Genomic DNA, 23,195 nt, shown 5'->3' with positions numbered 1-23,195 from the left:
CCTCCCAGGTTCCCACCCGCCTCCCCAAGACCATCTCCCCGCCTTCCCCTCATGCCAGGGTCCCCAGACAAGGCACTCGCCTGTCCTGCCCAGACCGTGGGTGGCGGGTGCACCGTTAACTTCCTTTGCAGTCTCCACCGGATGTGGGGCCAGGGCTGGGGGTTTGGGGGGGCAGGCAAGCGGCTCCGGCTTCTCCGGGGCTGGGCTGGTGACTGCAGAGCAGGTGGGTGGAAAATTCAGACACCTCCACCAAGCCCCCCCCAGGTGCAGGAAGACCCTGGGGCTGGATGGGGGTGGGCTCCGTCTGAGTGAGTGTGGGCGGCGAGTGGCTGTAACTAAGGGGGCCCACAGTGGGCTTTGGGTCCGAGCTCTTTCGGGGGGCCGTGGGCATCTGTAAGTCCAGGTGGGTGTGTGCTGTCTCAACGCCAGGTGCATGTGTGCATGTGTGTGTGTGTGTGCGTGTGCCAGCATCCCGTGGGCTTCTGTTTGTGTGTGGATGTCACTGCTCTCGTGGGTGTGCATCAGGCTAATTGTGGGTAATTGCAGGTCGACGTGTGAGCCAGTGTATGAGGAGGCTGGCGTCTGTCAGTGTCACTTCGGGTGACTGTAGTCTATGTGTCATCCCATTACAGTCTCCTCATCCCTTACTAAAATGTCGGCTCCAGGAAGGCAGGGATTTTTCTCTGTTGTTTGCAGCTTGGTCCCGGAGCTGGGACATAGCAGATGCTCAGTGAACAAAGGTGGGATTTTGGGTGTAAGCTGTTGTGGGTTTCTGCAAGCCCCTGTGTCCCATTTCCAGGGGGACACTATCTGTGTGTGCACATGGGGTCTGAGCGTGTTATGTGTTAGCTATGTTGTAGTTATGTTGGCTGTCTGCATGCAAACCAAGTGTTAGGATGGGTGACAATGGGTGTGACTACTGGAAGTGTCCACATATCTTTGTGTGTGACAGGGTCATTGTGTGCATCTTAGACATTCAGTTTCACTGCGGACAGCTGCGTGTGCATCAGCATGCATGTCTGTTTGTGGGGGGCTCTGTATGTGTGCATGCCAGGACTGCTTTCACCCACAGTCAGACTTCAGTGTCTCTGCACCTCTTGTGCCATTTGTGTGTGTGTGTGTGTTGTGTGCACCCTTGCCTGCATGAGCACATGGATGTGTACGTGTGCATGGTTGTGCTGTTTTGGGTAACAATGTCTATGTGTGCCTGTGTTGGGGAGTTTATGTATCTGTGGTTGTGTGGTTGTTAGTGTTACTCCCAGTGACAGCCTGTGGGTGACAGGGTGACGGTGAGCATCCGTGCATCTGTGTGTCTGCGTGTCATGCTGGTGAGAGCAAGGCTGTATGTCTCTGCTGCAACTGCCCTCCGTGGTGGCTGGCTGTTTCCGTGTGGCCGTGTTTTTCTGGTGTCAGCCCTGGACGTCCACGTCACTGTGGGTGTTGTGTGCACACACGTGGCGGTGTTATTGTGGGCGACTGCCTGTGTGCACGTGTGTGCATCCGTGTTACCCTGGGTGACCCCGGCTGTGAGTGTTAACGGGTCCACTTGTGGGTGTCTGGATTTGGGGTCCTTGTCACTGATTTGTGAGTAGCTCATTGTAGCTCTAAAAGGATATGGGTGGAGCAGCCCAGGGTGGGGGAAATGGGTGGGAATGGAGATGGGGGGTGGGGAACCAAAGTGGGGGGGGGACTCGCAGCCCCATCAGCCAATGAGGGGGCTTCTCCATCCCTCCACCCCCAGCAGGCCCTCCAGGGCGGGGTCCATGTGAAAGGCTCCCTGTCCCTTTAAAAAGGGCTCCCCGAGCCTGGGATTCGGGGCCATTTTTCCTTTCTACGGCCCAGTTTGGAGCCTCAGTAAATGCCCCGCGGTCGCCGGTAATGACATGCCGGCGGGCGGCCCCGAGACGGCACCGTTGCAGCCTCCGGCCCCCGGCTGCAGCCAGGCCCCGCGCAGGCCCGCGCGCCCGTGAACTTGGCCGGGGGGCGCCCGCCCGAAGGCGCGCGCGGGGCCGGAGTTTCGGCCAGCTCCTGGGGGTCCGAGGCCCCCGCCCGCTCGGCTTCCCCCAGAACAAAGCTCGCCGCTCTCCGCGCCTTCAGGTGTCCGGGGACCCCGCGGCCGCCCCCAGTCCCTCCCCCCCGTCGTGCGTCCCCGCCCCGCGCAAGCAGCTCGGCCCGCCCTCCCCTCGGCGGCCCCGGCTAGGGGACTTGGGGGCCGGTCCGCGGTGGTTCGGAGGTGGGGGGATCTGGCCCTCCCGTCGCCCCTGCTCGGCGAAGGCGACAGCAGAGCGATGTCGCCGGGCCTCCCCGCCCCCTTTCCCCAGCCGCCGCAACAATGGAGGGCCGGGCCGCAGAGGCCGGGGCTCCCCCAACCCCGGGGCCGCCAGCAGGTGCGCCCGGGGGCTGCGGCCCGACCCCGCGCAGACCCCCGGCGCTCCCCGGCCCGCCCGGCGCCCGCGCTCACCTCGCTCGCCGCCGCCGCCGCCGCGGATCTCCGCTTGCTTTCCCGAAGCTGCCCGGACCGGGGGCCCCCCGAGCCCAGGCGCCCGCCCGGGAAAGGGCATTCGGGCGGCTCCGCGGGGCCGGGCCGGGGGCGCCCCAGGCCGCGCCGGGGAGGGGGCCGCGGGGCCCGGCGCCGGCTCGAACCCGCGGCCGCCGCCTCCCGCCCGCCAGCCTGTCTGTCTCGGTGACGTGCCCGCGCTCCCCGCCGCGGCCGCCCCCTCCCTCCCTCCCCGCGCCGCGCCGGGCGGTGGGTCCAGCCGCGGCCCCGTGCGCGCCCCAGGCCGCCCGCGGGGAGGTGCGCAGGGCGTCGGGACGCGGCTCCCGGGGCCCGCACAGGGGACACGGGGACCCGGGGGCGCGAGCGGGCACACGCAGGGACCCAGACGCACGCAGACCTCAGAGGCGCACAAAGGCACGCGGGCCCCAGGCAGGGAAGGGGTGCGGGCCGCGAGACACACACCCACGGGAGGGGGTCCCCGAGTCGGCCCTGGCCTCTCGGCCACACAGGAGGATGTCCACAAAACGGAGATACCCGCGTGGGAACACCCAGGGGCGCACAGACACCTGCCAACCTCGCAGCCACCCAACGTCCACGGACAAGAGAAACTGTCCTTAGAACTTGGAATTGGCAAGGAGGAGCTCAGTCAGAGGCACGCGGGGAAAATCCTCAGACACACGGGTGCCGGGACATGAGGAGGATGGCCACAACACCCAGACACACCTAGACAAGTCCAGAGGCACACACAGACACACGAAGTTCACAGACATACAGATATAGGCACAACCATTCACTTAGAAGTATGCTGGGGGCAGGGGAAGGAATACAAGAATTCACAGAGCCACCCAGGGCCCAGGTGGACAACTGGGGGACTTGGGTATCTGCTGGGACCATCAGGTGCACAGGCCACACCCAGGAGGTGGACACACAAGCTGGACACAGGCCGAGGCTGCCCCCACCCCATGCACCAGAGATGTCCCCTCACACACGTACACACACGCCAGGTACATGAGCTCACACAGCAGGCATTGGACACACAGATTTGTCACTGCCTGAGATTCCCTCCACGGATATACACAACCCCACATGCTCCAGGCGCACACCCAGCCCCCAGCCCACCGCGGCCACCATGGCGGTGGAAGGAGGTCAGGGCAGGGCAGGCTGTAGCACCTCCCATTGGCTCAGGCCAAGCTGACAAGATTTTTCATTCTGCTTATTTATTTATGCCCCACCCCATCTCCATCCGAGAGGGGGTTGGAGACCTGCCACCCCCCACGCTCCCAAAGCCCAGGTCTTAACCCTTACAGAGCCACGACCCCACCCTCCCTGGTCATTACCATCCCCTGGAGCTCCCTGATCACAGTCTTGCCTCAGTTTCTCCTTGATGGGTCCCCCTCTTTGCCACACCCACCTTCCTTCAGGTCTGGGCAGAGAAAGCCGAGCTCCAGCTAGCCCAGGAGGGCAGATTTCCCCAGGATCCCTGTAACTAACTCCCCCCAAAAGGGGGCAATTCCCCAGGGGTTTGGGGTGTGCTGTAAGGAGGAGATGGTGGGAGTAAACAGCGGTTGGGACTCAGCAGGTGGGTCAGCTTTGTGCCCTCCCTCCAGCTTTTCCAACTGAAAAGGAGAGGGGGTGTGCTTTGGTGTATACACCCTTCATTCCTTCATTCATTCATTCATGGGCTCACTCATCCATCCCACAGACATAAGCCGCATCTCCCATCCACCAGACCCTCTGAGGCAGGAAATATTTGCTGTAGCTGGCGGGTGGGGCCCCGAGGTGGGGGTCTTGGCTCCTCTTCCCCATCCCAGTGGGACTGTCGTCATCTCAGACGCTTCCCAGCAAGCCGGTGATGTGACTGTTGTCCCTTTGACAGAGGGGCAGCCGAGGCCCAGAGAGGGGCTGCGCTTTGCCCGGGGTTGCACAGCTTGCAAGCGGCAGAGCTGGGATTCGGTGTGAGAAGCCCTCCTGGGCCTTTCCCCCACCTCCTTGCTCCAGGATCTGCCAGAAAATGCACTTGGGCAGCCTCTCCTGCCCCCGAGCTTCCCATCGCTACCGGTAGGGGGCAGCAGACTCCAGAGCCACCCTGGGGTAGGGGCCGGGTCTGGATCTCCACACCCCTCTCTTTCCTCCCCCCCAAGGAGCTGAAGACACTGCCCAGAGCCCCAGGCTGGGACCAGATGGAAGAAAGGCGCTCCTTTCAAATAAAGCCCCCCGGAACTGACGTCCCCATGAGTGCCGCCCTCCCACGTGGTCCCTCTTAATGTCTAATTCTACTCCTTCTTGCTGCAACACGTCCCTTGGGCGGGCAGCTTCTGCATTCCTGAACTGGGTCAGACCAGGAGAGAGGATTCCGGGATCCTGGCCCAGTAGCTAGTCCACCCTTGGCTTTGTGATCACCCCCAGACTCCTCCTAATAACTGGGAGCTGAGCACTGGATGGGAGGGGTGCTGGTGGGTCATGGGGTTGGGGGAGCCCCAGGGCCCTGGATGCCTGGTTCCTCTGGGCGTGAGAACTGCTCTCCCCACCTCCCCAGCCCCCGGTTCCTGGGTCCCTTGCCAGTGCTGACTCATAGGGGGAGCCCTGGGCTATGACTCAGCAGTGCCCCTTCCTGAACCTCTCCCGGAGCAATTTCCCACCCCAGGTCCCCTCCTGCCCCCTTGGGGTCTCTTCAGGGACCCAGATGGGGACCGGTGGGTGTGTGAACCAAGAGGACCTTCTCTGTTCCATCAACCCCAAACCCCAGCTCCCAGAGGCCCTAGGCTGTGGGCATTGGATACTGGGTGCTGCATGGGATCATGGAGGGGGGTCCTGCCTGTGTGAGCCCTTATGGGTGTGTAATTTGCACACTCAGGAATCAGCCAGGAGAGAGCCTTGAGCAGGCTGTGGGGTCACCTTTCTCTGCACACATCAGAGTTTGGACAGAGACATTCCAGGCTGGGAAGCAGATTGGGCCCAGGCTGGGAACTCGTTTCCTCCAAGACAAACCAGCTCCATCCTTCCAGCTGCCAAAACCTTGGAGTTTCCCGGACTCTTAGGCAATCCAGTAACAAATTTGGTTACTGTCCCTTCAGAGTTAGACTGCTTTGCATCCCCTCCAGGGCCTCCACCCTGCTCCAGCCCCCGTCAGCCCTCCTCTGAACCACTGCTCTACCTGCCCCCACGTCCCACAGTCTGTTTCCCCCACTGCAGCCAGAGGGCGCCTGTGAGCACCTGAGTCAGGCCCTGTCCCTCCTCTCTCCAGAACCCTCCAGGGCTCCCATCTCCCTCGGGGTAAAATTCCAATTCCTCGTTGTGACTCACAAGGCATGATCTGCCCCTGCCACCCCCCTGCCCTCATCTCCTCCTTCTTATCCTGCTCTGCCCCCGCTCACTCTGCTCTAGCCATACTCCTTGCTGCTCCTCTAACTCATCATACACAGGACGGCCTCGGGACCTTTGCACAGGCTGTCCTATTAGGGACTTGCTGCCCCCGGACACCCATGCTGCTCTCCCCTTCACCTCCGCGTCTCTGCTCAAATGTCACTTCCTTGGTGATATTCCCAGACTCCTTGTTTTATATTCACACCCCTTAATTTTTTTTCCCCATCACCAATTTTCCCATTTTACCCTATTGCCTCTGAACGTGCATATCTTGTTTCTTGTCTATCTCCTGGACTTGTGTCAGCTGCCATGGACAGGAAACTTCCCTGAGAAGTTCACTGTTCTTGAGCCAATGTATCAGTCCCTTGGGACGGCTGTGGGATGGGGGGGAAGCGGACGTGGAGCTGGGCATTATCTGGGCATGCCAGGGGGGTCAGCCTCATAGCCAGCTGCCTCCAATGCAAAGTGCTCGTGGTCAAGAGCCGGAAACACAAGGGTGGACAGGGCGGGAGCTGAGCCCAGCCTGGGGTTTGGAGGTGCAATCAGGGAAGGCTCTGGAGGAGGCGAGGTTCTGCAGGGCTTTGTCACCCAGTGAGGAGCTCAGACGTAAGAGGGAAAGCTTGGGAGGGTTTTATTTACAGCCAGGTTTACTGAAGAAGAGAAAAATCCATCCTTTTTACAGTTCTTTGAGCCCTGACAAATGCATACAGTTGGGGAACCACTGCCTCAACCAAGACTTAACCTCATCCTTGGAGAGTTTTATGTAGAGGGAAGTGTCCAAGGCACCTGGAGGACACCCAGGAGATGTTCAAAGAGGTGGCCATCGATATGTGCTGATCAAAACTCAGGGTGCAGGTGCAATCGGACAGACATTGGAGAGGTGAGCCCCGGGGAGCATGGTGTTTCAAGGAGTAGAAGCCTTCTGTTCTGGTTTGCTAATGCTGCTGTTATGCAAAACACCAGAAATGGATTGGCTTTTATAAAGGGGGTTTATCTGGTTACAAAGTTACAGTCTTAAGACCATAAAGTGTCCAAGCTAAGGCATCAACAATAGGGTACCTTCACCAAAGGAAGGTCAATGGTATCCAGAAAACCTCTGTTAGCTGGGAAGACATGTGGCTGGCATCTGCTGATCCCAGGTTGTGTCCCAGCTGCACTCTCAGCTCCTGTGCATTCTTCAGTGTCTCTCTTGGCTGCAGCTCCTCCTTCTTTTATAAGACTCCAGTGATTCAACGAAGACCCACCCTGAATGGGTGGGGTAACACCTCCATGGAAAGTATCCAATCAAAGGACTCGCCCACAGTTGATTGAGTCACATCTCCATGGAAACACTCAATCAAAGGACTCCAACCTAATCAACACCAATACGTCTGCCCCCACAAGGTTGCATCAAATAACATGGTGCTTTGGGGGACATGATACATCCAAACCGGCATACTTTCCCACAAAAAAGACTGAGGAGGATGTGGTATCCTAAGACCAAGGAGGAAGTGGGCTGAAATCAAGGACGCTAACAACTGAGAAAGGCTGCTTGACTTGGTATCTTGGTGTCAGCGGTGGGATCAGGTAGTGGCATGAGGAGTAGATGGGAGGGAGAGACACAGAGATGGTAAATGCAACGCAGCACGGTCCCATCGGTGTACACTACTAACCACAAATGTGAGCCAAGTGTGTGACTTCATTTTTCTTTTTTTCAATAAAAGCAGTTTTATTGAGATATATTCACATGCCATACAATCCATCCAATGTGTACAATCAATGGCTTTTAGTATAATCACGGAGTTGTGCATTCATCACCAGTCAATTTTAGAACCTTTTCATTACTTCAAAAAAAACCCCACACCCCTTAGCAGTCACCTCTCAATCCCTCTCTCCTTCCCCAGCCCTACGTGACCACTCATCTAATTCTGCCACTATAGACATTTATATTTACATTTTATACAAATGGAATCACACCATATGTAGTACACTGTGTCTGGTTTCTTTCACTTAGCATAATGTGGGTTTTTTAAAAGATTATCATTTTTTAAAAATAGAGAAGCTGTAGATTTACAGAAAAGTCACGTAAAAAATACAGTGTTCCCATGTACCTCTCTATTGTTGACACTTTGTATTAGTGTGATACCTTTGTTAAAGTTGATGAAAGAATATTAAAATAGTACTTTTTAGTATAGCCCATAGTTTACATTAAGTGTATTTTTCTTCCCATATACCATCCTATTGTTATCACCTTGTTTTTGTGTGCTACCCTTGTTTAATTCATGAAAAAACATTCTTATATTTGTATTATTAACCCCAATCAGTCACCACAGAGTTCACTGTGTAATGTGGTCCCATGTTTTATCTTCCAGCTTTCATGCTAGTAACATACACGACCCCAAACTTCCCCTTTCAACCACAAGTATGTAACTTTAAAATGTTTTGGTTATCACGTTAAACAAAGTAAAAAGATGAAATTGATTTTAATACTATGTTTTATTTAACCCAATTATATCCAAGAGTATCAGTGTGTAATCAAATGTATATATCTGTCATCAAAATCATGTCCCTGAATCAAATATGTAAGCAAATTACTAAGGAGATGTGGTAGTTTTCTTTTTGTAATACTAAGTCTTCAAAACCGGGGGCGGATTTTGTACCTCCAGCACATGCCAGTTTGGACTGGCTGCATTTCGGTTGCTCAGTAGATGGAACAGAACCTGTCTCTGCCCTGGACAAATTCACCTCACTCACCATTCCTGAATCCAAGCCCTAGAAGATCCTGTCTTTACTTACAATTTTGATATCTTGTTCATCATGGATTTTTTGTATTAATTTTGATTTTTTTTAAAAGGTTGCATTAAAATATTATTTAATCTTGCATGCAAAAATTTGGACACAAAAGTTCAAACTGGCGTTATTTACAATAGCCACAAAGCAGAAACAACCCAAATATCCATTGGTGGATGAAGAGGTAACAAAATGTGCTCTATCTAGACGGTGGAATATTACTCAGCCATGAAAAAGAATGAAGTTCAGATACATGCGACAACACGGATGAACCTCGGAGACAGCATTTGAGTGAAAAAGCTGACCCCAAATGACAACTATTGTATGATTATACTTACATGAAATAGCTATAAGAAGGAAATTCATAGAGATGGAAAGTATCTTAGCAGTTAGCAAGGGAGGGTGGAAGTTATTTATGGGTACCAAGTTTCTCTTTGGCATTATGGAAAAGCTCTGGTTGTGGATGAGGATGAGGTAGCACAACACAGGATATAATTAATATCACTGATCATATGCATGAAAGTGGTCAAATCGGGAAATGCTGTGTTGTATATATGTTACTACAATAATTTTTTATCAGAAAAACGAATGAAGTTCTGATCGACACCACAACATGTGTGAATCTTGAAAACATGATGCTGAGTGAAAGAAACTGGTTACAATAGGCCACCTCTTGTATGATTCCATTTATAGGAAATGTAAATAACAGGCAAATCCATAGAGACAGAAAGTAGATTAAATGGTTGCCAGGGGCTGGGGAGGCTGGAGGGAAATAGAGAATGACTGGTAATTAGTTCAGAGTTTCTTTTCAGGATGACAAAAAGATTCTAAAAGTGATTGTGGCAACTGCTGCACAGTTCAGTGGATACACTGCAAACCATTGGGGGTTGCACACTTTAAATGCGAGCATTGCCTGGCAGGTGACTTATATGTCAGTAAAACTTACATAAACGTAAAATTTTCATTTTGATTAGTGAGTTTGGGGCACTCCCTTAAGTTTTGTGTTGGAGGCAAATGTCTCACTGCCTTCACCCTAACCCTGGCCAAGTTCTCCCTCTTAACCCAAGCCCAAGGGGGCCAGCCACGGTGGGGCGAAGGCCCCGGTGTGGCAAGGAGGGGAGGCCGAATGTGTCCCCAGCATCCTCTTTTCTGCCCCAGGTTTCGCCCTCCCTCTGGGGGGAACGCACTGCTTCCAGGGGTTTCTCCCAAGCCGGATCCTGCGCCCCCGCCAGCCCGCCCTCCCAGACACTCTGACTCAGTTTGCCCGCTGGGCGCGTGGGCCCCGTGAGTGTGACGCTCCGCGGTCCCCAGTGACTCAGGTGGCCTGGAAGCCCCATCTCCGGGTCGCCCACTTTTCCCCGTGGTGACTTTTCGCCGCCATGGCGGAAACACACTGGCGCCTTCCTAGCTGAGGGGACGGTGGAGCCAGGCCTTGGCCCCACAGCCCACCCCCCGAGAGGGCCGCCTAGGGGCTGGGGGGGAGGGGTGCACACTTCTCAAAGGGCCTTTGTGGGAGCGGTTGGGGGGAGGGGTGCTGCCGGGGGACCCCACCCTGCGTGACTCACGCCTCATAGCTGGGCGGTGACTCACGTCCAGGCCCCCCTCCAGCCCGCCCGTGGCAGGTGCTGTCAGTGCCAGCCTCGGCATAGGAGCCGGCAGCCACGTTCCAGCCACCCTCCCCTGGGGCCCGCGACCCGCACCCACTTCCAGGGCACCCGCGCTGCCCTGTCCCCTTTGCTCAGGCCACTGGGAAAGCCTTCACCCCTTCCCTCTACGCGGGGCAGGCCCCTGGTACTGAGATGTGCGTGGCTTTGTCTACTGTTGGTTTTCCCAACCCTCAAACCACCTGAGAAGTAGTGTCTTGCTCCCTCCCTTTTACAGATGGGGAAACTGAGGCCGGCGAGTTTATGGGTTTTGCAGAAGGACCCAGGGGATTCAAACCTAGACTCAGCGCATCCCCGCTGCCCCGGGGTGTAACCGGGCACCAATCCCAGGCCCCCCACTGGACCAGCGCTGCGGTGACCGCATCCTCCGACGTTGCCTCTGGTTTCCTGAGGGGGAAACTGAGGCTCTGAAAGCTGGAATTCTCAGATCGAGAGAGAGAAGCTGGCCCGGGATTCGAACCCAGCCCGGGAGCTCAGGAGCTCCGGGGGGCAGGCTCCGCCGTCGCCCCGCGGGCCCCGGGGCGCCCACTCGGGGGCTGGCGCGCCCCCCGCCGCCGCCGCAGGGGCCCCTCCGGCCTCCGGGTCCCGCGGGGTCCTGGCCGTCCGCCCGGCCGCCGAGCCCGCCCGCATCACGCCGCTCTGAGTCACCGCGCGCCGCCGGCCCCGCCCCCCGCCGCAACAAACAGCGCGTTGCCCGGCAACCGCCGCCGCCGCCCCTCACCCCCACCTCCAGTCCCTCTGAATCGCGGGTTCGAGTCCCCGGCCCGGTGGGAACCTCGAGGGGCTCCGGGACCCGGGAGGCCTTCCCCAGATTAGGGGCTCAGATCAGGCTGAAGACCTGGAGGGCGCGGAGATGGGGGCGAAGGAGACGGAGAGCGGCTCACCACCACCCTCCATCCAGACCCATCCGTGGCTCCCACCTACCGCCCTGCTCCGGAGGCCCTGTGGGGTGTGAGACGGAACCTGAGGAGCTGGGCCCGGGGGGTGGCCGAGGGCCGAAACCATTTTCCTAGAAGGATTTGGGGAGCCGGCCTTGGCGATGGTGGGGGCTTTGGGCTTTTCACCCTCACTCCCCTGCCCCTGAGAGAAGCCGCCAGTGAGCATTCTGCGTTGCAAGCCCTGCTCTCCGCACTTACGCGCTTTAACCAACAGCCCTCCGAGGCTGCACTGCCGCTGTTCCCATTTTACAGATGGGGAAACCGAGTCGCAGAGGGGGAGTAGAGCTGGCCCAGCAGCGCAGAGCACATAGCCCCCCACCCCCACCCGGGCCAGGGACTCTGGCTTGGGCCTGTCTGTGGGAGCCTGCGAGCACGTGGGCCGAGTGCCAAGTACAGTTGTCCCGTGGGACGGACATGGGAGGGTGGGTGGGGAGTGCTGGGTCACGGTTGAACCATGTGCCCCCCAGGGACTGTGCCGACTGCACAGCCCCTCAGCCCCCCAAGACTGGCTGGGCATTGGAGGGGAGGGAGACGGCTTCCCAGTAGCCAGCTCTCCAGCATCCCATAATAGTCAAGCACTGAGTCACCCCTAAGGGGGCAACTTGAGGGGCTACCTGGGGCCTCGAGTCCTATGGGGTGGGGAAAAGAGCAGGTTCAGGGGCCTGGGCTCATGGCCCCAGCCTGTCCCTCTCCAGCTGCCTGGGAAGTGACATTTAACAAATGTTCACTGAACCCCGACCAGCGCCAGGGCTGAGAGCTTGGGGACACAGGAGTGCCCAGCGGAGTGGGGGACACAGACGGGCATGGGGTCCCTGGGGATCTGCCAGGCAGAGGTTGTGGCAGGGAGGGGAGGAAGGTTTCCGGAAGGAGGTGATACCTGGGAATGGGTAGACCAGGCGTGGTGGGGGGTGAGGAGCGCAGGGTTTGGGAGCAGGGGGGAGTTTTTCCCTAGTGGTTGGCAGAAGGAGGGAATGATTGAATTTAAGATTTAAAAGGCTCTGTGAAGAATGTATGGACAATGGGAGACTAAGCAGGCAGATGCTGAAATAGGCCAAACATGATGACAGTTGGTGATAGAGTTGCCAGATTCAGCAAATGACAATAGGGGACACCCAGTTAAATTTGAATTTCAGATACAGAAGGAGTAATTTTTTATTTTTAATTTTTAGTATAAATATGTTCTAAATATTGCATGGAACATATACTAAAAAAAAAATCGTTGTCTTTTATGTGAAAATCAAACTTAACTGGGTGCCCTGTATTTTATCTGGCGACCGACTTGGGGATCTCGAGGACCCCTGGGGATGGGACAAGGGCAAACTGAACAAGCCCACCACTACCCTTTGCAGTGGGTACCCCTATTAGCCCATTTTGCAGATGGGAAAACAGGCCCAGAGAGTTAGTGGAATTTGTCTATGCAGTTAGTAACCAGGGGCTCGGTTAGGGCTTGCAACCCCTTCCTCCACGGGGTGGGGAGCCGGGCATGGGCGCTGCCCGGCTGTGGGAACGCAGGGAAGGGCCTCTCCAAGGCCATGGACGCCCCAGCCCCTTCCCACAGCCTGGGATGGCTGCCACCCCCTTCCACCACTCCTCCCGGGACCCCGAGGCGGTGGGAAGGGCCGGCCTCGGGGGGCCTCCTCTCCGCGGACTGGGGCTCGGCCTCGCCCTCCTGCAGGCCGGGAGGATCCGCCGTCTGCGCCCGCCGGCCGGGGGAGGGGGGCCGGTTATTTTTACCTCCCTCCCGGCAGCCGGGGCGACAGGAAGTGCGCGCGCGGCCGCCAGATGTGGGGCGCCGGGCAGCTGGGAGCAGCCACAGCTGGACTGGCAGCCGGCCGGGGGCGGGGGGAGCGGGGTATGCGGCGGGTGGAGCCCGGCCCTCAGGTCCCTGCTTTGTTCCCTGCAGCTCCGACTCCCCCCCCAGATCCCCTCCACATCTCGATGGTGGCCTAGGGGACCCCCATCTGGGTGCCAGTTTCTTGGGTGCTCCCGGGGTTCTCGGGATCCAGACGGGGATGGGGCACTGCTCGTCGCCCCAGGGACCCCCGAGTCCCAGCAGAAATGGTGGGGGGGGAGAGGGGAGACCGGCCTCGCCTGTCGCCGCCATTGTTTACGGGTCGGCTGCCTCCTAGGAAACTTAACCCGCCCGCGGTAATTTTATTTGGGAACTTCGGCCCGTCGCCATAGCAACCCCCAGTGACGTCAGAGGGGCTGGGGCCCGAAATCCCCGGGAAAGTGGGGATGGGATTCAGGGGGAGACCCCCCCCAAGGGGGCCCCTCATTAACCCTGAGCATGCCAGCCCGGGCTTAGCTGGGAGACGGCAGCCAGATGTGCCTCCTGGGCGCCCCCTCTCCCGGGCCCGGTGCCAGGTTAGGGTGGCAGGCCAGGCCGTGACGTCATCGCGTGCTGGGGGGGGGGTGAGTCAGCCCCAGGGTGGGGGCTGGGCCAGGCCTGGGGGCTATTCCTGTCTAACTCACCCCACCATGCCCCCCTACCCTCCAGCAATACCACCCCTCTCCCCTCTGACCCTGCCCTGGGGACTCCCGGCATCTGGCTGTGTGTGTGTGTGTGTGTGTGTGGGGAGGGCCGGATCCCTGGGGCCACTTTGTGCCCTGAGCCACAGCAGTGTCTTTCCCGCGCTGCAGACGCTGGGCTGGGGCAGTTGAATGGAGGGGCAGTGAGCGGGGGCCACCAGGTAAGGTCCTGCCCCGGACGTGGGGGCTGGTGACGGGGACAGGTGGTGGGATTCCTGCTCGGGCCACAACACAGCTGGTCTCCCGGGCAACGGGAGGCAGGGCCCCTGACGGGCACGCAGGAGCCCAACCGCCAGCAGGCGGGGGCCGGGCTGGGCGGAGCCTCGCTAACCACAGTGACGCGGGACTTCCTCGGTCCGGCCTGTTTGATGTCTCTGTGTGCCGCGTTGCCATGGGTCCCCGCAGGCGGCCCTGCCTGTGAACCGGGGTGACCTGCGGGGAGGCGGGGCCTGGCAGGACCCCCTGCCCCAGTTCCCCCCCCCCAACCCCTCCTGGGCCTTCCTTCTCTGCTGGGTGTACCTGGGTATACCCAGTGTATCTGTGTGCACGCATATACCCGGACACTCCCAGCTCTGAGTCTTCAGCCCCATTTTACAGAGAGCAAACTGAGGCTCAAGAGGTGCTGCCATTGGCTAAGGACGTCCAGCCAGAAAGCTGGGGAGCAGGGATTTGAAATGCCATGCTCTTCCACTATGTGACCCCCCACTCCCACGCCTACATCACACGGGCCTCCTTGCTCTTCCCCACCTGTGGCCTTTTAGCACAGTCTGTTCCCTCTGCCTGGAACCCTTCCCGTGGGTGCATGTAGCTTCACCTCCTATAAGTCTTTGTACCATCGTCACCTCCTTTCCTGCCCCCCACACCCCCTCACTCCTGATCCCCCTTGATCTCTGCTAGTTTTTCCCTTAGTGCATATATATATATTCTTAGCTATACTGTTGTACCTATTTGCTTTTGTGACGGTTTCCCCATTCGATGTCAACCCACGAGGACAGGGATTTTCTGGTCTTGTTCTCTGCTGTGTCCACAGTGCCCAGAACAGCACTTGGCATACAGCAGGCGCCCAATGGATGCTTGCAGAATGGACAAATGGATGCCTGTGCGCCAGTCGGCAAGTTGACCTGGCCTGGCCCTGGCCCTGATCCCTACCTGTCATGACAGAGGGTTAGGTGGTCAGTTTGGTGAGCTCCCACCTCCGTTGACTGCTCCCCCTGGGTCAACTGGGCAGCTCCCGAGTGGGGGGTGGGGGGCAGGTGCCGGGAGATCCAGAGGGAGGGCTGGGGACTCCGGGAAAACCCTCCAAGCTGAGGGTGGTCTGAGCTGTGTGCAGGAGAACAGAGGGCAGGTAACCCCACAGGCCAGCCTGGAGGAGGCATTACCCCTAAACATGTGCCCGACTGGACTGATGACAGCTGGGAGGGTGTCTGGGTGGGAGGCCTTGATCTGGGGTGAGAAGGTGGTGCAGGAGCTGGGGATTGGGGTGGGGGCAGGACAGGGTTGACATTTGCTGCTATAATTTGGGCGGTTTCTGATTCCGGAGAACCAGACCTCATTCCTTTCTTTCTAGCTGCTCCCCAGGCCCTGGGGCGGGTACACTCCTTCCCCCACCAGGTGCCGCCCTGAGTTGGGGAATTCTGTGCCACCCCAAATCCTCCCCTGGGCCCCACAGGCAGATCTGGCTCCTTCCTGCCCCAGCCTGCCAGATCCTGCAGCCAGGGCCACCCTGCCCCTCGGGCCTCCCGGAGAAGAAAGACCCAGGAGCCTCTGGTAGCCAGGCGGGGCTACCACCCTTCTCTCCCCAAGCCCCCCAAAACCCAAGGTGGGAGTTGGCTGAATTGAGCTGAGGGAATGGGGTCCCTGGAGGAATCTGGGGGTGCGAGGGGGATCCCTGCCTGATCTTGCTGCCGAGTTCCTCCCAGTGTTCATCAAAAGGGGAAGAATCCAATCTGCAGCCCCAGGAATATGACTTCCGGAATGTTGGGGGGGGTGGGAATAAGAGCCCCCCCCGCAAAGCAATGCATTCAGAAATCTGCAGGGGTGCTCTGGGCGCCAGACCCCGGGGGCGCGGCGTGGTGGTGTCCTGTCCCGGAGGGGGCAAAGCCACGGTGGGCCGTGCCCCAGGAGCCTGGCTTGGCGGCAGAGGGCACCCCGCCCTCCTTTGCAGAGTTCTGTTCCCGGCCCCCCACCTGGGCACAGGGCCAGGCCCCGAGGCAGGGCCCCGGCCGTCCTGGGGAACAATGCCGCCGTGTTCCCGGTGGAGGGAGAGCCGTGCACGCACGCAGGGAAGGAGGGATGGGGGGAGGGCCTCTCTCTCTCTCTCTCTCTCTCTCTTCTCTCTCCTCTCTCTCTCTCTCTCTCTCTCTGGGGGATACTCCAGGAGTTGGGGAGTTTCCCAGAGGCCCTGGGTGGGGGTGGGGGATGGGGATGCCGGGAAGCAGGGAGCAGGGGAAGGAGACCCAGACCCCGGACCACCTGGACTGGCGTCAGAAAGTTGTCTTGAGTGGCAGCAGGAGAGGGTTGGGTGGGATAAAAGGAGGGACTTCCTAAGCCTGAAGACTGAGGATGTTCCCTGTAGAACTGGTAGAAGTGGGGATTCCTGTTTGGCGGGATCCCAGAACACCCAGGCCCATGCGCTGGAGCGGGGTGGGGGGACAGGACGGTGGCAACCCCCCCTACCATGCCCCCCCCACCCCAGCTTCCTGGGTTGCTCCTTTGGGCCAAGAGCGGGGCTGGGCGGCAGGCCCCGTGGCTCCCTCCGCTGCCCGGCAGGGAGAGCCTCGGCTTCCAGACCCGGCCCAGGACCGGGGCGGGGGGGGGGGGGGGGGGGCGTCGGTCCCGGGTTGGACACGAGATGGATTCGGGACAAGGAGCTAGAAAGTTGGGCCCGACTTGGGCGCGGGGCAGAGCTGGGGGGCAGGAGAGACAACGTGGGGGCGGGCCGCCTCCGGGGGCGCATGACGGCGGCGCCCGCCCCGCCCCGCGCCCGCCCCCTGCCCGGCCGGGGAGTGGGGGGGTTGGGGGGGGGAGGAGACGGGAAGGTTTTAAAAGCGATCGGGCCCCGCGGCGGGCCGGCCAGTGAGCGGGGAGGAGCGCAGCCGGCGGCCGCCCCCGTCCCGTCGCTGGCCAGTCGCCGGCCGCCCGCCCGTGCGCTCCTCCGGCCGGGCCCGGGGCGGCGGCGGCTGCCCGGAGCGCCCGGCTCCCCCCCCCGCGGGTAAGTCGGGGAGGGAGCGGGGAGGGGGCGACCGGGGAGGGAGCGGCGAGCGGCGGCGGCGGCAACTTCTCCGCGCCGGACCCGTGGGCGGAGTGGGGGGTGCGCCCCGCCGGGTCCTCTGCGAGGGGGAGGGCGCCGCCGCCGGGCTGGAGGGGGAGTGGGGGACCCTGCACTGGCGGCCGAGTCCCCGGGCGCCCCCTATGGAGATGGGGGGCACGGCGGCCCAGCCTCTACTCCCCTCCCCAGGGGCGGATGCGAATCCCACCCCCGACCCCAGATTGCCCCAGGGGACTCATGAGAGGCGCTGCGGGGGGCCGGTGAGGCAGGTGATCCGGCTGCGTGTGTGCCTGAGCCCCAGGGGTGGCCTGCTGGCCTGGGGTGGGGATGCTGGGGCTGGTGGCCGGGCTGGGGGGATCTCCTGGATGCGTGGATGGCCCCACAGCTGTTCAAGTTCTTGACATGTCGGCCAGTGAGTATGGGAAAGGCTCCCCAGCCCCAGGGGCCCGGTGGGGCCTGGTGGGGCCCAGCGCAGCCGGGTGGGGGTGTCCGTGTCCTCCCTCTTCTCTCCCTCCTCCCCTCCCTGGGGCCCCAGAGTGAGTGGTTGAACCCAAAGGTGGGCCAGGATTAGGAGGTTCTCGAAGGGCTCCTCCCCAGCCCTCTGCAAATCAGGTCCCTGTGCCCTTGGGTTACAGGAGAAGGGAGGGAAGGGCCCGGACAGAACTCAGACCCCTGATCCCAGCCCCAGTCTGACCTTTGACCCCAGCCTTAGCCTTGACTGCCTGCAAAGCCACTAACCCCCCGCTGACCCCGACCCCTGCGACCCGGTGATCCCTCCGGAGGTGAGGCTGGTTCTCTGTTCCCTGCCCCTCCCCACCCCTGCCCCGAGCCGCCACCTGCCCCTGACAGATGCTGGAAGGAGCTGGGGGTGGGGTGGGGGGTGTCAGAGCCCTGGGATGAGGGGGAGCCACACCGGAGCTGGAGGGCAGCACCCAGCAGGTGAGGGGTGGACACGCCCCAGCCACTCACCCACGCGCCCTGCCCGGGCCGGCCCGAGCACGTGTTCACCCGTCGATTGCCAGCCTGGGAGGGCAGGCACGGGCCTGGGGGCCTGGTGCCAGCCCTGTCCTGGTACCCAGGGAGGCCTCCAGGGCCCTCTGCCCTTGCTGGATGTCCCCTGGAAGTTCCCTCCAGGCCCCACCTGACAGGCCTTGTCTGGGCCACTTGAGGGGGGTCAAAAATAGCTGCCCGGCCCGGCCCTGGCACGCGGTGCACATGTGGGACAGGGTGTGTCTGGGGGGCTCGGTGGCCCGGCCTGGCTATATTCTCCCGGTCGGTCTCCACTCACTGGGGAAAGACAGAGCAGAGGCTGATGCTTGCTTGGTGGGGGGGCGGTCCTCCCAGGGACCCCCATGCTCACCCCCCTTGCCTGCTGCAAGTGGAGAACCATCAGGGTAACTGCTCTGGGCAGGGGGTGTGACCCGCTCACCGTGGGCCCAGGTGGCTCTCAGACACACCTTCGGGCATTTTCAGACCCTGCTGGGCCGAACTTGGTCTTCACCTTGAAGGGTGGACCGGGGAAGTCTGTCCGCCACAAATAACTCCCAAGAAACCCTCGGCACGCTCCAGAAAATTCTTTCTTGCTCCTCCCTGGGCTCACTGACTGGCCTGCCCTGGCCTGGCTCCTTACCCCAGATTCGGGCCTGGCTTTTCCGGAGACCCATTACTGCGAGACGCTGGGCCGCCTCCGAGTGTCCCCGGGCCTCAGTTTCTCCATCTGTCAACGGGGAGCATGCAGAAAGCAAGCGGCGGGTGGAGTGCTCCCCCTCCCTCACGCAAGTCCTCTTCGGATCCCTCCCGGACACCTCCCCTTCTGCGGCTGGCGTCTTGTGTGGACGCCGAGGCGTGGCCGCCCAGGAAGGATGTGCGTCGAGGGGCAGCGGGCGTGGGGGCGTGAGAATCCTTGGGGAGAGAAGGACGCCGTCGCGCTGGGCACAGGCTGACTCACGCCGAGCGGCGCCTGGCTCCAGGGCACTGGAGCTGGCGCCACTCTGGGCGCGGTCACCGAGCGGGGGCCCTTGGGCAGAGCGGGTTTGGGGGGTCCGGGATGTGGGGCTCCCGGGGATAAGGGGCCGCTGGTGGGGGAATGGGCTTCGGAGCCGCTGTGCCCCTCAGCCTCCCCGCCCTGGTGCCACCCTCCAGGACCACGGCCCCCCATATCCTGGGACGGTCCCGGGGAGCCCAGGGACAGCAAACATTGGGCCTGGAGACTGTCAGGATGATGAGGGAGGGGGAGCACTCTGTGGTGCTCCAAAAGGCCAGGGGATGTGAATGCACCTGAGAAGAAGGCAGAGAGGTGGGCAGGGAGATGGGGGTGTGTTAGGGGGGTGCCTGGGGGATTCTGTGGCCGGACTGGGGGGCAAATTACAGTGTAAGCCAGGGGTTGGGGTGTGGCGTGGCCAGGCCCGTTGGGGGCTGGGACGTGACGTCCACGGTTCCCCTATTTATAACAAGTGATTCAGTGCTCACTTACTCACCCCTTCCTGAGTCCCCCCTCCCCGCCTCCTCCAGCCCTGGGTGGGCAGCGGGGCCCACCCACTTGCCACTGCCCCCCGGGGGCCACCTCTGCCAGCCTGGTGCCAGCCTTTGAGGGCTTGCCCGTTGCCACCGCTCGGTTCTTGTTGCCGCGGCGGGGTGGGCGCCGGGGGCTGGCGGGCGGGCGGCTCGGGGCAGGCCCAGGTTGGCGGCTGGCTCGGGGCCGACCCCGGGAGCCTCTGCTGAGACTCTGGGTCCATTAGGGAAAGCGTTAGTGACAGGCACGAGGGCGGGCGGTGGCGGCGGGGAGGGCGGGGCCTGCAGCCCTCGGTATTTTCCGATCCCAGCTGCTCTGCGAGGGTGGAAAGTATTTGGGGACCAGGCTGGGGGTGGGGGGCCGGGGTGGCAGGCACCCCTCATGGAAGCCACCCCCCCTGATTAGTTCTTGGAACATGGGGTTTGGCGGGGCAAGGAGGGGAGGGGGTGGTTTGCCATACATGTGCCCGCTTTTCGTCTCCAGTGTACGCACCCCGTCTGCAGAGTTAGTTGCACACGCAGGCGTGCAAGCACGCACACACGCCTGGGGTGTCCTGGTGCAGTCTGGGGCCCGTCTGTTCCCACACCCCAGGGCCCACCCCCTCCCCCGTGCCTCTGGCCCTCCCTGGGCACCGTCTCCCACCACCAAGCCGAGAGCCACACCATCGGTGAAGTGGGGGGACCCCTGCTCCCAGGCACCCGTGTAGTGGGGTTCCCGCCACCCCCACGCACAGGGACCCAGGCGCTTTGTGCCTGTGGGGTCCGGGAGTGGCCGTGGCCCCCGCCCGGGGCTCTGTGCAGGGGAAACCCCACAGGAAACAGGCCTGGCCAAATGGCCGCCCTTCCCGTCCTCCTCCCTGGGACACAAATGTGCTGTCTCACTTCCGGAGGTGGCCCAGGGAGGCCGGCCGCCCTCCAGGGCCTCGCCTGCTCTGGGTGGGTGTCCCCAGACCCTGCAGAGACAGGGCTGAGCCCGGCTGGGCCGTGGGGTCCTAGGAGAATGACAGCGGCCAGCGTCTCTGTGTCGGGGGGTGGGTGAAGCAGGGTGCCTCTCCCCCCCTCCGTCTGCTAGGGCTGGGTGCCTCCAGAGCTGGGTGCTGGGGTGCTACCTACCCATGTGAGTGGGGTGTCCCCGTCTCCATCGTGCCCCCTGTGGTCAGCCTGGCCCCGGGGACCTCAGCAGCCCTGGGTTAATAACCACAGGATTCGGAGGTGCCTCACTGTGACATAGCAAGTAGCTACCTATCATCCCTGTTTTGCAGATGGGGAAACTGAGGCCCAGAGAGGTTGAGTGACTTGCTTGGAGTCGCCCAGCTTGGAGGTTGCAGAGCCGGAGTTCAAACTCCGGGGAAGGCTGGCTCCAGAGCTGCAGTTTCTCCCAGCTTCTCAGCCCTCGTAAAGAGGAGCTCCATTTACCGCACACTTTGGGCCACCTTTGGGGTCCTGCATTTGGTTCTAAATCTCTGCTGTCGCCGTCTTGAAATTCTAATTTCTGAACAAGGGGCCCGGTGTTTTCATTTTGTCCCGGGCCCTGCAAATTCCGGGGCCTGGCATTTGCTGAGCGTCACACGCTCATGCTGAAACCCCACTGTGCTACGTGGCGGAGGGTCTTGGCTTTCTTTAAAGGTGGGGAAACTGAGGCTTGGAGGGCATTTGGGAAACAGCCAAGCTCGGGATTTGAAACTCAAGCTGTTAGGGCGGGTGTGTGCGCATCTAAGGGGAGAGCTGGGCATTCTTTGTGCCCGTTCGGATGGGACGTGGTGGGCAGGGCTCGGGCTCGGGCTGGGGCCCGGCCGCCGCCGAGACGGGGCCACCAGGGGTGGGGTTGGGGGGGAGGCCCTGGTGGTTTCCTTCTCCCCTTCAGGCTTCTAGGAAGTGGCGCCAGCTGGGGTGAGATCACTTCCTTGCCCTCCTGCCCGCACCCCTTCGGCTTCCTCTCGCCCTGTCCCGTTTGGCCTGCCCAGGGCGCATGGGGTGGGGGTGCTGAGGGGGCAGGGAACCTGGCTTTGGATGTTCCCGAAGCCTCCTTAGGGGCATCTCCACCTCTCGGGGCCCAGGGCTCAGGGCACAACCAGTGGGGAGGAGGTGACAGCTTTGTCACCAGTTGCACGTGGGGAGGGAGACTTTTTCCGACAAAGCCTCAGAAGCCGCAGGACGGGACCTGAAGTGGGGACGCGGCCCCAAATCTCACCACCTCTTTCCTCTCTTCTTTCTCTCTCCCTTAGGTGCCAGCTGCCGGCCTCACCCGATTGCCCCACGTCCCTGTGCCACGGCCGGCTGGGGTTCCTGGGGATGGGATTTGGTGTCTGCCACAAATCACATTGCCAGGGATTTCCAACTGACCCTGGGCCTTACCTACGGGGCCGCCACTGCCGAGGATTCTGCCCCCCAGGGTGGGGTGGCGGGGAGGCCCCCCGTCCCCCAGCCCTGTACCTGGCCTGAGGAAGCAGGGCTTAGCTGCTTGTGAGCAGGGTCCCCAACAAGTCGTGTGTTCACAGTGGCTAAGTTCCGCCCCCCCGGGCCCCGTCTCCTCCTCCTCCTCCTGCGGCCCCTGCCACCCCTCTCCCCCGCGGACGGCTCAGGCCTCCCCCGGGCTCTGCCTCCCGTGCCTACTGAGCTGAAACACAGTTGGTTTGGGAAGACTGGCTCAGTTCAGCAGGAACAGGAGTCAAGCCCCCTCGGAGCCTGTGGCCTCCCGCCTCCCCTGGGTGGGCCGGTGTTGCCCGGGGGGGTTCTGGAAGAGGGACGTGGGAGGGATGGGGCCTGGGATGGGGGGTGGCTGGGTGGCTGGGCCCAGCTGTCTGCTGCAGGCTCCCCCTCCTCCGCTCTGCACTTGAGGACCCCCCCCCACCCCAGAGCCCCTCCTCTCCCGAGTGGGACAGGGGCACGGGCTGGTCCTGTACCTCCCAAGCTGCCAGTTACCCAAGAGGAAGCTGCCGTGGGCCCCCAGACCGTTAAATGCCACCTCCAGGCTTCCGGAACCAGGCTGGTCTGCTGGAGCACGCCTGGCCCCTCCAGCTTCCTAAATTCGGGGGAGGGGCAGTGACCCCCTGCTCGGGCCCACGGGGAGGGGATCAAGGTCCCCCATGGGTCTGCTCGGTGCTGGGGCCCCTCTGTACGGCCCTCCCACCCTTTTTCTGGCCTAGGAAAAATGCAAGTTCAAGTGGAGATTCTGCCCAGATGAGATGGGGAGGGGCTGGCAGGCCCAGAGAGCCCCCCAAGGGGGGCTGATACCCTGAGCCCCCCAGAGCTGGTCCCTGCTGTTTGATTAAATAAAAGTTGCCCCCGCTTCATTTCTGGTGTCTTGAGGTTCACTCCCTCCTTTTGTCCCTGTCCCTCCTCGGGGGGTTCTGGCTTTTTGGGTGGGGAGGGATTTCAGGCCCGTTTAGTCACATGGGCAGACGGGGTGCCCCGGGCTTGGAAAGGTGACCTTGAGGGGTGTCCTCGTGCTGGGAGTGACGAGGAGGGACCTGGGCCTGACAGGTGACAGAGCGGGGTGCCCCATGTCCTGAGGCCAGGGGACTGATGGAGCTTGAGCAGGGAAGCTGAAAGGGGGACGGGAGCTGGGGCGGTGGGGGGGTCACGCTGCCAGGACCTGAAGGGTGGCTGGTGCTTGAGCTGGGGGCATCTGGGGCGATTGGCACCCAAAGGGT

At 61.2% G+C, this 23,195-nt stretch overlaps 1 protein-coding gene across 1 annotated transcript; it reads left to right on the top strand.

The window, feature by feature from the left end:
* The first annotated feature begins 16,717 nt into the window (after window positions 1-16,717).
* On the top strand, window positions 16,718-22,835 carry LOC119520356 (wiskott-Aldrich syndrome protein homolog). Its single transcript, XM_037818151.1, has 2 exons — window positions 16,718-16,974; window positions 21,768-22,835. Exons 1-2 carry the CDS (start codon window positions 16,718-16,720, stop codon window positions 21,982-21,984), a joined length of 474 nt encoding a protein of 157 aa, XP_037674079.1. The 3' UTR covers window positions 21,985-22,835.
* The last annotated feature ends 360 nt before the right edge of the window (window positions 22,836-23,195 follow it).

Source organism: Choloepus didactylus, chromosome 25 (assembly GCF_015220235.1).
Source record: "Choloepus didactylus isolate mChoDid1 chromosome 25, mChoDid1.pri, whole genome shotgun sequence".
In the NCBI taxonomy this organism is placed as follows: Eukaryota; Metazoa; Chordata; class Mammalia; order Pilosa; family Megalonychidae; genus Choloepus; species Choloepus didactylus.
This window is presented reverse-complemented; position numbering and strand designations above follow the sequence as displayed.

Coding starts and splice junctions, on each gene's coding strand:
- LOC119520356 (XM_037818151.1), top strand. CDS start 16,718: ATGACGGCGGCGCCCGCCCCGCCCCGCGCCCGCCCCCTGCCCGGCCGG. Junction 16,975..21,767: donor CCCGGCTCCCCCCCCCGCGG/GTAAGTCGGGGA, acceptor TCTCTCCCTTAG/GTGCCAGCTGCCGGCCTCAC.